Raw genomic sequence first — 16,805 nt, forward strand, 5'->3', positions numbered from 1 at the left:
CTCAAAGTCATGAGATTTGAAAAATAATATATTTTGGGTTCATTTTATTTGTTTTCCATTTTCTGAACCTTTAGAATACGCGGACAGAATGTTTTCCAGCTTCTTTCCACAACTATGAGGGCCAGAAACCTACTTCAGAAAACAAACAAAAAAAGAGGAGAGTCTCATGCAACAACAACATGAGTGAGGCCTTTAAGAGAGATGCTAAATACTGTCACCTTCATGATAAACCATTTCTTAACAGCAACAGTCATGTCCTTCATTCTTCAGCCAGACATGTCCTTGACTCTTTACTACGTCCAATTGCACCTGCCATGTTAAGGATCATTTTATGTCTACACTGCAAAAATAGATAACAATTGTTCTTTCCAGGGTAGTGTTAAATGGACTACAAATATATTTTGATGCAAGCGCATTCAGGTCATGTGGTTCAAATACCAATCCCTCTGTCTTTATAGCAGCAATGGCTGGACCACCACTTTCCATAGCTCCCATTGGCCAGGAACAGCAAACTGTGGTGAACAGGAGCTATGAGTGGCTGTACCTGCCAATTCACAGGTAAATAAAGTGACCAGCTGCCCACCAAAGGCTAAACCTGGTGAACTGCACCTAACCAGCAGGCTGCTTATTGCCCACCCCTGTATTAGTCCCTGATCCCAAGTCCACCGAATCAACAAAAAGACTCTCATTAACTTTTATGGACTTATACGGTCATCATAGAGAAGAGCGGTGATTCAGGGAGGAAAGCAGTAGCACATTTCAACTTTCCTTCTCTCTGGAGTGCTCATGCAGGAATGATGCTTGGTGAGAAGGAGGTAGAGTTCTTCTATGAGAAATAAGGTCCACTGGTAAAAAATAAAATCATATTCCACTCAGTCACAGGCCTAAACGTGACTGGGTATAGCAGACCCACCCAAAGGAAATACAAAACAGCCTCCTCCATTCAGGACGAGACCCAAGCGTGTGTCCTAGGCTCGTGTTCCTCAAGCTCAAAGGACTAGAAATTCTGTCAGAACAGATAGTAAAATCTCAGACCCACTAAGTCAGTGGCAAAAATCCCGCTGACTTCATCAAGGCTATGATTTTACCCAGCAACAGAAGCCTCTATGTCGTGTGAAAGAGAGTCCCAAAATTCAGCCACTAGCTCCATCTACTTTGGTCAAGTAAACAGCATCATGGAAAGGAGTCCCAGCCAGACCTCCTTAGCTGGAAAGTTGGCCTATTCCATGGGCCACTGAGTTTCTACACTTTGTTTTAAAAAAAAGTTCTGAAATGATATATGGACCAATTTCTGGAGTAGATGGCATTTTTCTAAATATTGATTTCATAATGAAAGGTGATTAAAATATGGGATGAATTTTTCACAGAAAAAGTCCTTCTACTTTCTGGTAAGCCTAGAGCTAGGCAACATTTTCTGAATTTCAAAATTGTGATGAAGTTTGAGATTTTGGCAAAAAGGATGAATTCTGAACAAAAATTTTCCCTGATTTTCAACTTAGAATCATAGAATGCTAGAACTGGAAGGGACCTACAGAGATCATCAAGCCCAGCCCCCTCCCTCATGGCAAGACCAAGCACCACCTAGATCATCCCTGATAGATGTCTATCCAACCAGCTCTTAATATCTCCATTCTTGTTCTTGAAGCTCTTCTCTGGACCTTCTCCAATTTTTCCACATCTTTCTTGAAATGCGGTGCCCAGAACTTGGCACAATACTCCAACTGAGGCCTAATCAGTGCAGAGTAGAATGGAAGAATGACTTCTCGTGTCTTGCTCACAACACTCCTGTTAATGCATCCCAGAATCATGTTTGCTTTTTTTTTTTTTACAACAGTGCCACATTATTGACTCTCATTTAACTTGTGGTTCACTATGACCCCTAGATCCCTTTCTGCAGTAATCCTTCCTATACAGTCACTTCCCATTCTGTATGTGTGAAACAGATTGTTCCTTCCTAAGTGGAGTACTTCGCATTTGTCCTTATTAAACATAATCCTATTTAACTCAGAGCATTTCTGTAGTTTGTCCAGATCATTTTGAATTATGACCCTATCCTCCATACCACTTGCAGTCCCTCCTAGCTTGGTATAATCTGCAAACTTAATAATTATACCCTCTATGCCATCATCTAAATCATTAATGAAGATACCGAACAGAACTAGTCCCAAAACAGACCTCTGCAGAGCCCCACTTGTTATGCCCTTCCAGCATGACTGTGAACCATTAATAACTACTCTCTGAGAATGGTTATCCAGCCAGTTATGCACCCACCTTCTAATAGCCCCATCTAGGTTGTATTTCCCTAGTTTATTGATAAGAAGGTCATGTGAGACTAGGGATGTTACATTTCGTTTAATCAGCTAATCGAGTAGTTGATAGAATTTCCATTGATTACTCGATTAGCTAATAAGGAGGGAAACTACAGAGCGATATCGGGGTTAGTTCCCGACCTTGGGAGCCAACCCTGCTGCGGCTTTACCTTTTAAATCTAGTAAGAGCTGTCAGGCTCTCACTAGATTTAAAAGGCAGAGGCGCAGCGGGGAACTGGGTGCGAGCTGGGAATCAGCTGATTCCTGGCTTGCGCCCAGTTCCCCGCTGTGCCTCTGCCTCCCTTGAACCTTCGCAGAGATGGTGCTGGGGGGAACCTGCTTTTCAGACAGCTACCCCCAGCACCGGCTCCTGAGGCAAAGTGGGGGAAGTGATTAGTCAAGTAGTCACTCGACTAGTCACTTACATCCTTATCCGAGACTGTATTAAATGCCTTACAAAAGTCTAGGTATACCATACCTGCTTCTCCCTTATCCACAAGACTTGTTATCCTATCAAAGAAAGCTATCAGATTGGTTTGACATGACTTGTTCTTTACAAAACCATGCTGGCTGTTACCTATCACCTTATTATCTTCCAGGTGTTTGCAGATAAATTCCTTAATTACTTGCTCCATTATTTTCCCCGGCACAGAAGTTAATCTGACTGATCTGTAGTTTCCTGGGTTGTTCTTATTCCCCTTTTTATAGATGGGCATTATATTTGCCCTTTTCCAGTCTTCTAGAATCTCTCCCGACTTCCATGATTTTTCAAAGATGATAGCTAAAGGCTCAGGGCACATCTAGACTACCTGCGGCTTCCGAAAGAAGATATGCAAATTTGAGCCAAATTTGAATATTTTCTTCCTTTTTTTCCCCCGGAAGAGGCTTTCCCGATATTTGGCCCAACTACACAGGGCCAAATATCAGGAAAAAAAAACCCCTCTTTCAAAAGTCCCTAAAAAGAGGTTTACAGGGGGCTTTCGAAATGGGGGGGGGGTCCGATATTTGGCCCCGTATAGACGGGCCAAATATCAGAAAAGCCTCTTCCAGGAAAAAATGGAAGACGATATGCAAATTTGAGCTGAATTTGCGTATCTTTTTTCAGAAGCCGCGCATAGTCTAGATGTGCCCTCGGATACCTCCTCTATCAGCTCCTTGAGTATTCTAGGATACATTTCATCAGGACCTGGTGACCTGAATACATCTAATTTTTCTAAGTAATTTTTGTTCTTTTTTTATTTTAAAACTCGTAAACCTACCCCATTTTCACTAGCATTCACTAGGTTAGGCATCCCATCATCATCAAACTTCTTACTCAAGACTGAAACAAGGAAGTCATTTAGCACCTCTGCCATTTCAAAGTTTCCTGTTATTGTTTCTCCCTCTTCACTGAGCAATGGGCCTACCCTGTCCTTGGTCTTCTTGCTTCTAATATTTTTATTACCCTTTATGTCTCTAGGTAGATTGAGCTTGTTTTGTGCCCTTTGCCTTTCTAATCTTGCCCCTGCATACTAGTGTTGTTTGCTTATATTCATCCTTTGTAATTCGACCTAGCTTCCACTTTTTATACGACTCCTTTTTGATTTTTAGATCATGTAAGATCTCCTGGTTAAGACAAAGTGATCTCTTGCCATAATTGCTATCTTTCCTACCAGTGGAATAGTTTGCTTTTTGGCCCTTAATTTCCCTTTGAAAAACTGCCAACTTTCTTCAGTTGTTTTTCCTCCTAGTCTTGCTTCCCATGGGATCTTACCTATCAGCTCTAAGTTTACTAAAATCTGACTTCCTGAAATCCATTCTCTCTATTTTGCTCTTCTCCCTTCTACCATTCCTTAGAATCATTAACTCTATTTCATGATCACTTTCACCCAACCTGCCTTCCACTTTCAAATTTTCAACCAGTTCCTCTCTATTTAAAATAAAATCTAGAACAGCTTCCCCCCTACTAGCTTTTTCAGCCTTCTGAAATAAAAAATTGTCTCCAATGAAGTCCAAGACCTTATTGGATAATCTGTGTCTTGCTGTGTTAGTTTCCCAAAATGTGTCTGTGTCGCTGAAGTCCCCCATCACCACCAAATCCTGTGCTTTGGATGATTTTGTTAGTTGTTTAAAAAAGACTCATCCACCTCTTCTGCCTGGGAAAGTGGTCTGTAGGAGACTCCGAGAGTGACATCACCTTTGTTTTTTACCCTTTTTAGCCTAACCCAGAGACTCTCAAACTTGCTCAAGTAATTTCTAGTTGTTTCTTTGACCAAGTTCCTTCTCTTTTCTCACACAAAGAGAGTATTTTTAAACATAGCTACAAAAAGGAAAGTTTTAATTTCAGTCCAAGGCAGATAAGTCATATTTTAAAAGACAGGTTCTTTCCTTACCCCTAGCACCACCTTTAATTATTAGAACCAAAGGGATTTTAAAAGTGCAATGTGTGCTGTTTACTTTCTGCATGTCACTCAGCATAGGCAATCATAATGCACTTAACCAACTTCACTTATTTGCACTGAGCCCCTTTCTAGTTCTCAAGCACAACAGAGCTATTGTGTCTGATTCCCAACACAGCAGCTAAATGACAAAACTCTGCCTTACTCAAGACTGAAAAGAACAAGGCTTAAAAAAGATTAAACAAAACCAATTTAAGTGTACCTGAAAAGTGTTCCTATTTACATGAGGGACTATACAACACTTTAAAGTGTAGGATTTCTATCAAACATAAATGACATCCCTAGAATCAAGACCCTTGCTCACAGCAAATTCCAGGGTGAAAACTCAAACCCCTTGCAAATACAAAGGCATCAGTAGAAATAACTACACAGAGGGTTTAATATGCTGGGGGTGAAAATATAGCATTGATTGGAAAAGCAAGAAAACAATCCTGTTCCATTGCAGCCCCGATTTCTTGAGGATCAGTAATGCCAACTGCCATTACTCACTTCCATAGACTCTCTCTCTCTCATCCTTGTTTAAATAGGAATACATTTAACATCCAGGTGGGAAAGAAGGAAGTTACCCCAGCTGTTTCCTCTCCAACAGGTACTGTGTGTGCCTGTGTACATCTGCCTCTCTTCCCAAGCAGGGGGGAATCACTTCAGTCACAATGGAGCCTAGAAGGGTCCTCGGGGGAAAACAACCTTTTTTTGGGATTCTCATTAACAATCAGATCAGGGCAACAGCTCAGCCTCAAACTCGGAAAATAAACCCAGACCAAGTTCAGGTTTGGGGTAGTGGCTCTTCAGCTCTCTCTGCAGCAATTCTAAACCTTGCGCACCTGGGTGTCGGTATCCCTCTGATGGAAGGTCTACTCCAAACACCAGCTACTGACTTGGGCCCCTCCTTACTCCAACCCTTCCCATCCACAGAAGAAAGCTTTCCTGCTTATTCTTCATAACCACACATCATGTGCGCCCTCTCTTTATCAACGGAGAAACAAGTGTCTCTGTCATGAAAGAGATAAAGAGTTACGGTGATTTCAGTGCAGCCGGATCATGCAAGGTGAGAATTATTTCCAGGCCATACATCATTATTAACATTACAACTTCTTGGATAAAATCCTTTATCTAAGACCAGGAGAAGGCAAGTGAGGGGGTCAGCCTTGCACGTGGGCTCATGAACAGGAGTGTGCTATTGTGCGCAGGATGCATGTGAATGAGTGGCAGCACACTTAGGGAAAGAGGGAGTGTGCAGACAGTAACAGAGCAGTGTTTGCCGAACAGCACTGAATTAAACCCACACCACTAAAGAGATGCTAATGTGCGCTCATTGTTGCAGAGGGGGAAATGTGCAAGTTTCTACTGACTCTGCTGCTGCTATATAGAAGGGAAGGAAAGAGGCAAACAAAAGAGAGAAAGATGACAAGAAGGGGAAAGACTAGACGTGGGGGGCTGGCGAGAAGTGGGACTAGAGTTGTAATTTATGCCTCCACTTCAGCAAATGTTTTCAGTAACATTAGCATTGCTCAAGCTGAAAGGACATAAGCGAATAAGAAACAGCGGGAATCTGTGGCTTTATGGCATTAACATCTGCTGTAATGAACTCCTCGCAGACTTCGTACAGCCCCTTCCATCATCTCCTCAGTGCTTGCCACTTCCTGCCTACTCTCCACACACACTGCCAGCAAATCCAGTAACCCACATATTAGCCATGTGGGTGCCCTTTTGGTGACGGCACCGACCCATTCAACCATTCCTGGGCATCTTTTTTTTAAAAAAGAGAGAAAAGGCGTTTGGAACATAGAACTCCCCTTAATCTAAGAGGATCACACTGCATGCTGTGTTACGTCCTGACTCCGCTCATGCCAATATACATCGAAAGCCATGGAACTAGTGACTTTAAAATGTCATTACAATCAGAAAATAAATTAAGTAAAGAGACCTAATTCAATACAGATCTGTTCCTTGGAGTTATCCAGTCATATCAGCTCACAAACTTTTATTCCTGTTACCATAACACAGCTAGTACAACAAGGGAAAGAGACGGATTCCAGTCTGGTTTGTACAGCATCAGCTGCACTGCCCTTCAGGGTCTAACTATACAGGTTGAACAACTCTAGTCCAGTACGCTGTGGTCCGCCAACATCTGTGGTCCATCATGATTTTAGTTAGCCAGCTGTCCACTTATCATGGGTGTGGCCAAGATTCCCAGGGTCTCAAAGTGTGTATATAGACACCAGTTCTGGCTCTCAGTGTTTTGTGCTGTAATTTACCCCTAAGTGTTATCTAAGAGCCCAGTAAGCAGTGGAAGTGTTGGTAATGCTGCTAGACACTATTGAGCTCTTGTGGTCCAGAAATTCTCTGGTTTTACACCGGTCAGGTCCTGAGGGTGCCAGACTAGAGAGGTTCAACCTGTAGAATCTGTCTCCTCTGACTATCACTCATCATGCAGGGCACAACTTGACTTTTCAGGATGTTTTTGCAGGGCTGCTGGTTAAGAAGGACTTTAGAGTTGCAAGCAAAAAAAAAATGGTGCCTGGAGTCCCAAATACAGAACCCCAGGGTGTCATTTTTGCAGTTTCACGGTTTTTATAAGAAACATTTAGTCTAACAACACAGCAAGGAAGAACTTGCTTTTTATTTTAGAAAAGGGTCCCATTCCAAAAACCAGGAAAAAAAAAAGACAACACAGGAGCATTTCAAACACCACTCTTCAGCCAAGCAGGTCTCTTTGCTATGCAATTCCTGGCTTCTCTGATGGGTCAGTCTAATCTTTCTTTCCCTTTGCCATACAGTTGCAATGACATCACGTGGAAGGAATTCCACTGGGATTGACATAAACAGCATGTAGAATTCTATAGACACCCACTTTCCAATCAGTTTGGGATAACGGTACTGGCTTATTTGGTACTGGGCTGTCTTCTCAACAGTTTGCCTGGGGCCCACTATGAAAGGGCCAAACTGAAAACCACAGATCCTCAATTAAAGCTCTCTAGCTCAGAGGTGCACCTGACTGTACCAGGGGCAGCCTGTCCACATAGGCAAACTAGGCAGTCGCCTAGGGCACCAAGTTAAATGGGGCACCAAATGATGGCCTCAAATATCATTGAGGGGTTTAGAGGTAGGGGTGCCGATTACATAGTTCGCCTAGGGTGCCAGTTGCTGGCAGCTAGTCTAGGGCCGTCCCTGGCCTGTGCATTTGGGGCAATGCTGCCTGAAGAAGCCTACACCAGTATACCCATATGTTCTAGGCAAGGGGGCCTAATCCTGGATAGAGACAAGAAGCTTCCTTCCCTTTCCTGGTAACTTTTCTGTATATTGATGGGCCAGAGATCCAAGCAAAGACCTCTTCGGAATGTCACAAAAATACAAAATTGACAGCACGGGAGTAAACCTAGCATGGTACAGGCAACGCTGTGAAATTTTCATCATATGGTGACACTCAATCCTGACCTGCGATGACAACTCCTACTGCTGTTTTAACCCTAGGCTCCAGAGATTCCATCTCCATCAAGCAGGGTAACACCAGTATATCTATTTCTTTAAAGCCATCTGCAGTGGTGGATGATATCTTAGTCAAACATAAGTGATGGTGTTACCTTGGAATAAACAATGAGAGGTTTGCTTATGCTGTATCTGTAACTGCGTAGTCAATGTTACAGCATCACACTCCCATTTTTCCACAGCCACTACACAACCCACATAGGGTTGGCAACAAAGTGGGGCAGAGAGAAGGAAGAGGGAAAAGGAAATATACCCTAGAGAGCTTGTGATCCTTGTTCCAAGATGTACATGCCGAGTCTAATAAAAACCAAATGCACAACAAAACCAGTCCCATGTCAGAGAACAGCGATGAATTCCCATCAAGCAAATGGTATGATCAGAGTGGTGGTAACATTTTCTGGAGCACCTAAGAAATCTCAAAGGAACAAATGCTCCTACTATTTTTCTACTGAAAGCTTTTGAAGAAAGATAAAACCCTAAAAATCCCTTCCCTCTTTAACAGGGAATAGAGGGCAACAGAAAATGTTTAAGTTCTCTGCCATTAAAATGAAGAGAATGACTCTCTCCTTTCAGGCCTCATATTCAACTTGCGGTTCTTCCTTTATATTGTAATGCTGAATGTAGTGCTCAAAAAACTAGAGGACAGATAGGTGTTCCAGACAGAGCAGGACAGGAGCTGTACAACCTTCTGACACACATAGGTCTAATCCAATGCTTTTCTTTCTAAACCTGCACACAGCTTGCTATTCCGGTCTTGGGCACCCACGCAGTTCTGCCAATATGCTTCAATCCTGACCCGAAGCATCCCGTTCTAATCCCCAGCCTGAGCTCTGCAGCTCTGCCAATGCACCTAAATCCAGACCTGCAGCACCCTTGCTAATCCAGTTCTCCTTCCCTCTGTTCAACTTTGTCAACATATTAAAAAAATCCTGATTTGCACCATCCCTATTGTAGTCCAATAGGCTGACTCGCCTTAAGGCACACAGCACTAACTGTGTTTTTTCCCTTTTCTTTGTATCCCCTAAATGGACCAACATTCCTTATTAAATTCAGATTGCAATTAACCAACTCATTTTCACTTATGCTGACCAAGGACTGAAATCTAATATCAGCCTGTAGAACCAAAGATCCAGTGTATTAAGATTAGTCTCCCTTCACTCTCAATTCCCGTCCCCACGTTTTAAACAGTACCTTTGTAAAAGATAAATCTTCCTACCCTATGAAGTGTATTGGGGAGAGAGGCGGTTAAATCTTCCAGTTGAGAAACACTCAACATTCCAACTCATCTTTAATTGCCCTTTAAAATGACGGCTTGGTTCATTTTCCTGTAAGTTCACCTTGCCAAGTTAAAAAAAAAAAAAAAAAAAAAAAAAGGACTTTTCACTAGAAGACGACAAATCTGCGAAACATCCAGCTCTAGTGACACACACCTACCACATTCTGCAGCCATCCTTTTTCCTTCACAATATGGGAAGAAAATGACCAGCTATGTTAGTTAGACTTTAAAGTTTCATCAAAAATTACAAGCTGTCTGCTTGTCACCGGCTGACAGGCTACTCCAAATGTCTGACATTTATAGTTATAGTCTCTTCCAAACTCCACAGCCATCAAACTTTATAGATCCTCACTTTTGAGATCTACAGTTGAAGACATCTTTTTATATCTGCACTTAAAGGGAAAACACTTGCACCTATATTTTCCTATTGCTGGAGGGTGACAAAGGATAAATGGTGCAGAATCAAAAGATAAAGAGAGACAAGACATCAAAAGTAAAGTCATTCTAGGCAGCATGCAGCTGCATTTTATCCGGGGTATGAGGAATGAAGGTAGGAAGCAGAATGCATGGTCCTGAGTTTTTTGGATGTTGGGGGGAGGGGAGAAATCCCAAACACACAAACAACTGAAAGGCTGACATTAAATGACTCATGATCACCAGATTTGTTTGCCCCTAGGAAATTTTGGAGCTGTAGGAAAGGGCTCATTCTGGTCTTGGCAACCTAATTTACAAAATTAAGATCAAGTATGAGAAGAATATGATTCAATCCCATGTGTCAATCAATAAGAAATCAGAATCCATAATTAAAAGGTAATTCTTAAATGTCAGTGATTGCAATGATTACTGCCTGAGCCTTTTTTTTATTCCCACAGTAAGAAGCCCCTACCCTATACCCATCATTTCAACTGCCGGTCTGAATACCTGGCTTATTAAAGAGAATGGAATAGATAGCAGGGATGTAGATTTCCCCTGCCAACAAAACAAAACATCAGTAAGAATCAAAGCTGGAGATAACAGCAGGAGCAGCTTGCAACTTTCTCAGCTAGATTTCCTTGTCTCCCTTCCTCTCATCTGTGGTCCCTAATTATCATTTTCTGAGGAATGCAACTTTGTTATTAATACTAATTCAAAACAGGCCCAGACCCTACCTTCAGTGTCTCCATATTGTGCTGGGGTCCAATTCCATGTTCCTTGCACACCCAAGTTTCCCGTTGATTTCACTGGGCATTTTGAGTGCACAAAGAATACAGAATTGGGCCTTTGATTTGGAATATCTGCTCTATTGCTTTACTTCTATTTTGTAGTATTGCACATTCATAAACATACTCTAAATGTTCTTAAGCCAGTGCTCCTATTTCACATTCCTGAATCCCTTTAAACAATGTTCTCCATTCATACTGAACCTTCCCCCTATCATTAACTGCAACTCCAAAATACATCTTTAAATACCAGACTCTGGACAAATTATAATTAGTGCAGATCAAATTATAAAAGTGTTGCAACTTTTTAGAACAGTATCAAGCACTGCACTAGAAAAGAAAGGCACACAGCCTATAAGACTAGTAAGTGATTAGCTGCTACAGAGTAGCAGCCGTTGTCAATTATAAATATTTATCCAAGTCCAAATCGCCACTAACATGGTCTATACAGATCTGTCCTTTGATTTAGCCTTAAATTTCAAAAGTGCCAGGCATACAAAAAATTCCATCTGTTGTTCTAAAACTCTTCCACCAAGCATGTTCCACACAGATCATGCATGGGCCTGAGAGAGAACCCTTTTGCCTCTGGACCAGTAAGCTACAGTCTGCTCCACTTTTCTACAGCACTCATACAAAACGATTAAGAAGCACAAAAACATGTGGCATGCCTCCCTAATTAGATAATGTACTGTCCTCTTCCCTTCCATCATGGAAACATCTCTTTAATATACACACAGAACAGAACATACACAGCGGCCAGCAAACAGACAAGCAAAAATGTCAATGATCCACAGGGAGAGGACTTTGAGTCACCCTCCTGACACCAGAAGGTCAAAACTCCTACACTGTTCCTTACTGCAAAAGTGTAACCTGACAGTAAGAAAGCTGAAAACTCCAGTCCCGTTTCCCCTGGAATTTGAGGCCTTCACCAGTAAATAATGCACCTAAAAAAAGGCAAAACAAATCCTGCTCCTTCATTTTCCAGCTCCTTTCTAGTTTCATCTAGGAAGAGAACTATTTTCTCCCTTGCCTAGACCTCTTAATTCTTCCCACCCTGATTATTTACCTTAGAGGAAAGCAGCTGAGGTATGTGTTTCATATGACAGATATACAAATAAGCATACTCTACAGGACTAATCCTGAAACGTGATGTTACTGTACTCCACAAAAGTAAGGGGTGGCAGTCAGTTACTAAAGTTGCACTGTATTATTGCAAACATGAGCATGGTCCTAATTCCCTTCCATGAGACCCATTTTACTACCTGGGCTGGCAGAGGATCCTTTTCAATGAGACTACTGTCGACCTAGGCAAAGGTGGAATAGTTTGAGAGTTTGCAAATGCACTGGCAGGCCCTTATTTCCATCTCTGCACTCAGGGTCTTACAGAAACTGACCAGCTGAACACTTTAACCCCCTTTTAGATGTATTTAATATTGTCATTCTTTCCCTGTGCCCCTATTTAACATTTACATCTAGTTTCCAACTTCCTTAAATAAGACACCCCTCAAATGTTACAGCCCAGACCCAAAGTAACCTCCTGGTCCCTTGTGTGAAGCGATTTCCCTTGTGCAAAATAAAACGAACCAACTAGGGAAGGTAGCCAGAGCACGGTAAGAGTTAGGGGGTCACCCTGCTGGTGAGAGGGGGTAGGGATAGGAGAAGTAGCTGGATTTCTTGCAGTTCCCTCTAAGTCACTAGATCGGGAGCAGTGGGACACCAGCCCAGTGCAGATGTAGAAGAATTTGCTCCAGTCTCCTCGCCAAATAGAAGAGTAACGTGTCTCTGGTTTTCAATTACTTGCAAACTGCTCGGCCTGGGAAGCCGCCCCAGGCTTATGCCTTGCGGCCAGCCCGGCCCGTGTTCCTGCTGCCGCGGGACAACGTGGAGCGCCCGGAGGCAAAGGGAACAAAAGTGCGCCCCGAAACCCAGAAGCCAACTTCGCAGGGGGTCCGGGGACTCCTTCTCCCGTGGCCCCCTGAGGCAGGAGGCAGGCGGGGGCCGGGCGCCGCGGCTCGTTCATCCCAACATCTTGTTGATTCGGTTCCCTTACCTGCTCCGCAGCGCCCGAAGTTGCAGTGCAGCGCCAGAGCCAGGAGCAGCAGCCCGGCCCGGCTCCGCGCTGAAGCAGGCATCGCTCCCCGGCTGAGCGCCCGTGTCCGTCCCCTCGGGGCTGGCTCGCAGGCTCCTTCGCCGCGGCTGCCTGCTCCGCACGCCGGCCCCGAGTCCCCCGGCACTTTCCCGGCCCGGGGCCGCCTCCTCCCGACGCGCCTGGGGGACGCGGGGCTCGGCCAGGCGAGCCCGGGGAAGGGTCCCGCCCCTGGAGCCCGCCGGTGCCAGGCTGGGCAGCTCCGCTCCCAAGTTGGGGCCAAGGAGAGCGAGTCAGAGGCGCGGGCGCTGGGTGCGCATCCCTGCGGGCTCCTCCTGCCGCCGCCTCCCCGCCGGGCGCCGCGCCTAGCACGGCACTTGCATCCTGCGCCCAGCCCGGCTCCTGCCACACTGCCAAGGTGGCCCGCACGCCGGAGCCCAGGCGCAGGGGCGGGGGGCCACGGGGGGGGGGAGCCGACAGCCGCAGGAGCGGCGTGGGCAGGGCGAGGGGGGGCGGCAGGGAGTTCGGAACGGCCCACACCGCCCTGGCAGCAACGCGCAGCGCCGGACCCGGCGGAAAACCCGGCTGGCCGGATCCGCAGCAGAAGCGGAGCTGGAGTCGCCCGGCGCTTCCCTCCGCTTGGAACCTATTCGCCCGTCAGGCTGTTTTCTGCCTCCCCCCTTTGCCTTTCCCCAGTGGCCCGCGCCCCCCTTCTTTCCCCAGCCGCCCTCGGCTTTGCACATCATTGCAGGTAGCGCGCTTCCAGCAGCCCGCGCCTAGCACCTTTCCCCCCGTACACTGGGGCTCCGGCTAGACACATCACCTGCCTTGTGCTTGTCTCTGCTGGGGTTGCGGGGCTTGGGGCAGGTACCACCCACCTAGTCCAGAGCGGCTGTAGCCTGGCATGAACATCGCACCTGACACCGCAGTCCCCGTGCCACTACCTAGGAACACGGTTTTTTTTCTTCCTTGATCCTCTTAAAGTGCCCCTTGCACATCCTCTGCAGCTCCTCAGAGCTTCCCGGCCCTGTCCTTTTCTTTAGTCAATATTTCATGTTCCCTGTGATTGTTCTCCTAATTAAATAATCGGTTCAGCTGTTTCCAAAACAATCCTCAGCTCCCACTGGCTTTCCCTCCTGCTGCTTTCCCAAGCCCTATGTCTATGGAGTATACGGGAAAGGGGGATGCAGTGCGCGAGTCAGGTAAGCACAAGCACCTGTAAGTGGCAGAGATTCTTGACATCCAATTGAGAGAAGGAACAAAGGAGGAAACTTCCGGATAGGAGGCAAAGGGTGCAGACTAACGTCTATCAGTATTAGGTGCCTTTCCTATGGTCCTCAGCAAATTTACCTTGAAATGGAAAAAAAAAATAGGAGCAGAAGGGAGGAGATCCTGAAGTGGATTGGCCTGCAGCGTCTCCCCTTTTCTTGTTGATCTGATGAGTCCCGAAAAAAAGTTGCACAGTTTTTCAGATTAAAAGAAATCGCTGGGTTTTCAAAGTATTAGGATGCACTCTTGGCTTTCCTGATTTTTTTCTTTTTTATTTGGTCTGCAACATATGAAAGTAAAATAGATTAACAATATTAAAGAAGGGGGATAAATCCATACCAGAGAAAAGATAACCATCTCCCACCGCAAAACAAAATCTGAAAGGGATAAGAAAAGGACCATTAGGGTGAGCTGATGGGCTGCTTGCGCTCTGCTGATCACTTTATGTAACCTTAGTCCTGCTCAGAGTAGAATTATTGCCTTTTGTGAAGGGATTTGGGGAGGGGAGAGGTAGCAGAATTGGCCGCATCCACACAGAGCCTTCTTTAGAAGCTCTGCTTATCTGATACTTTTGATTCTTCCAGTTCCCTGGGCAGAGATAATGCAGCAGGTATAGTGCTTCTCCTACTGTTTATTGCTTAGGGGAATGGGATCTGGATCCCTATCCAAGCAAAGCCTCTATTGTTTTATAAAAAGGGGGCGGGGGAAGGGGGCTTCTTTCCCTTGTCTCCCCTTTACATTTATTTCATAACTTTCCTGGTCTGGATCATCATGGAATAGAAGGGGACCAGAGAGCAGGTTCCCTTCTCCTCCCTTACCTACCACAGTCTCTTAAATCCACCCCCAAACTGGGGGACCAGGTAAAGGACAGGAGTTGGCCCGAGTCTTCAATCTTAGGCAGTGTAAATAAGCTATCTAGACACTCCCCAGACACCCTGTCCACACACACACACACACCGGGTTTCCAGGGTCAGGTTTCACTCCTGGGTCTGATGCTTAGGAGTGGGGACTCGACCAGCGAGATACCTGTCTCTGTAGTCACTTGGGCCGGGCTTGCATACACACGGAAGGGGAAAAGGGGAAAGAGCTGGCCGGCCAAATCTGCCTGGTGTCGGTTGTGCCTTTTCCTCAATTAAGAAACCTCCGCGATTGTGTAACACAGGCCAAGCATTTCTGTCCTAATTGCGAAATAAATAATAACCCTGGACATGTTTATTGCAGAGCCACCTTTCCCCAGTTATTTTTAACTCCCCTTCCCACCCACCCCAAAAAACACCTCCCAGCCAGTTTATTAAAGCAACTCACTTAGTCCCGTATGTTTCACCGACCATTGTATCCTTATAACCCCGCTGTCTGGACTGGGACGTGGAAAGGGGCTTAGGGCTGTGTGAAGAGGCCGCTGTTTCCCACACGAGACGCGCGTGTGTGGATCCAGCATTTGCTGCGGAGAGAAAAGCTAATGGGATGTTACCGCAGACCTACTTCCAGGAGTGATTTAGCGTCCGCTAACGATAATGGCAAGTTTGGGCTTGTAATTGTAACGCTTTGCACGGCAGCAAAGTCAAACGAAGAGAAGGCAGCTCTCAGTTTCCACTGCTCCCCGCCCCCAGTTATTAATGAAACACAGAAAGCAACGATGGGCCGGAATGATCAATGGGGTGTCTGGTGCCAGCAGCTCTATTGTTCCTCTGTGCTGCACCATTTCACGCGGGGCTGGTCTCAGCTACAAGAAATGGCAGTGAGTTACTTCAATAAGAACCACCACAAAAAGTCAGAGCAGTTGGATTATTCAACCCTCCCTTGCTACTGCTCTTCCGCAATGGCAAAAATCAGCACAAGGGGGAGCTCTGCAACTTTCTCCGCGGCAGTGCGCTGTATTCTCCGCCTGGGACACTCCGGTCCAGCTCCAAGAGCTGTGGTTGCAATGCACGCGGGTTCTCCCAGGCCCTGTGGTGGCTGCCTTGCTTGCGGCCTTCGGGCCTCATTCTACCAAAGATCAAACAGCGCAACCAACTTTCGATCGGGACGCGAAGCGAGCTTGGGAGAGGGTCAGCGCCAATCTCTGTAGGCTCCGCGCGAGACGCTGCAGCCCAAAGCTCGGTGCACTCATTGGACAGTGGTGAATTGCTAACGCAGCCCCTTCTCCCTCTCACTTGAAAACGCCCGCCAGGATTGTCTTTTCCTTGCTGCTGGGCCAGGGAGCGCCCTGCGGACTAGAGATGCGTCTCCCGTGGAACATGGATTGTGCCTGCAGAAGTGCTGGGAGTGCGGGGCTGGGGAATAGTATTAATAGCACATTAAGACCGCGTGTGACTCTTGGGGTAAGTTTGTGGCCTGTTCGTTTGTTGCTGTGTGCTTGCCCTGGGCCTAGTGCAGCTTGGCTCTGCTCCCTAATCGCTTTAGGATCCCTTGACAAGGGGGCAGGGGGTTTTAAGAGCCAGGAGCAGCAACAGGGGAGTTTTGTGAGGGAACTTGAGAGCCAGATACACCTAATAAACATTGTTTAAGTTTAGGCAAATCCCTCCCACTCTGCCCCCCCCCCCAAAAAAACCCCAGCCCCACAACAAAAAAACCTTTGATACTAAAAATTATGCAGGAAGTCCACAAGTGAGAGGGTGCTGTCCAGTGTATTGCACTGACATAGTTGCACCAGCCTACAGTGCAAGCAACTCAGGGTCCTCAGAGACCAACAGTGGGCTCCTGATATCAGAGTGACTGAACTGGAGGACAAAAGGGAGA

General features: G+C 45.7%; 1 protein-coding gene across 3 annotated transcripts in view; it reads right to left on the reverse strand.

Moving 5' to 3' along the window:
• Positions 1–13,283, reverse strand: part of UNC5B (unc-5 netrin receptor B) — a 167,318-nt gene extending 154,035 nt beyond the window's left edge. For 2 of the 3 annotated variants that reach the window (XM_006121490.5, XM_006121487.5), the window contains exon 1: positions 12,762–13,279. In XM_006121490.5, the coding sequence (XP_006121552.1) occupies positions 12,762–12,843 (82 nt within the window). In that variant the 5' untranslated portion in view covers positions 12,844–13,279. Of the gene's footprint in view, positions 1–12,761 lie in introns of all 3 variants that reach the window. The other variant, XM_006121488.5, reaches the window with a different exon arrangement.
• Positions 13,284–16,805: the final 3,522 nt, after the last annotated feature.

Source organism: Pelodiscus sinensis, chromosome 8, assembly GCF_052426305.1.
Source record: "Pelodiscus sinensis isolate ZL-2025 chromosome 8, ASM5242630v1, whole genome shotgun sequence".
NCBI lineage: Eukaryota > Metazoa > Chordata > Testudines > Trionychidae > Pelodiscus > Pelodiscus sinensis.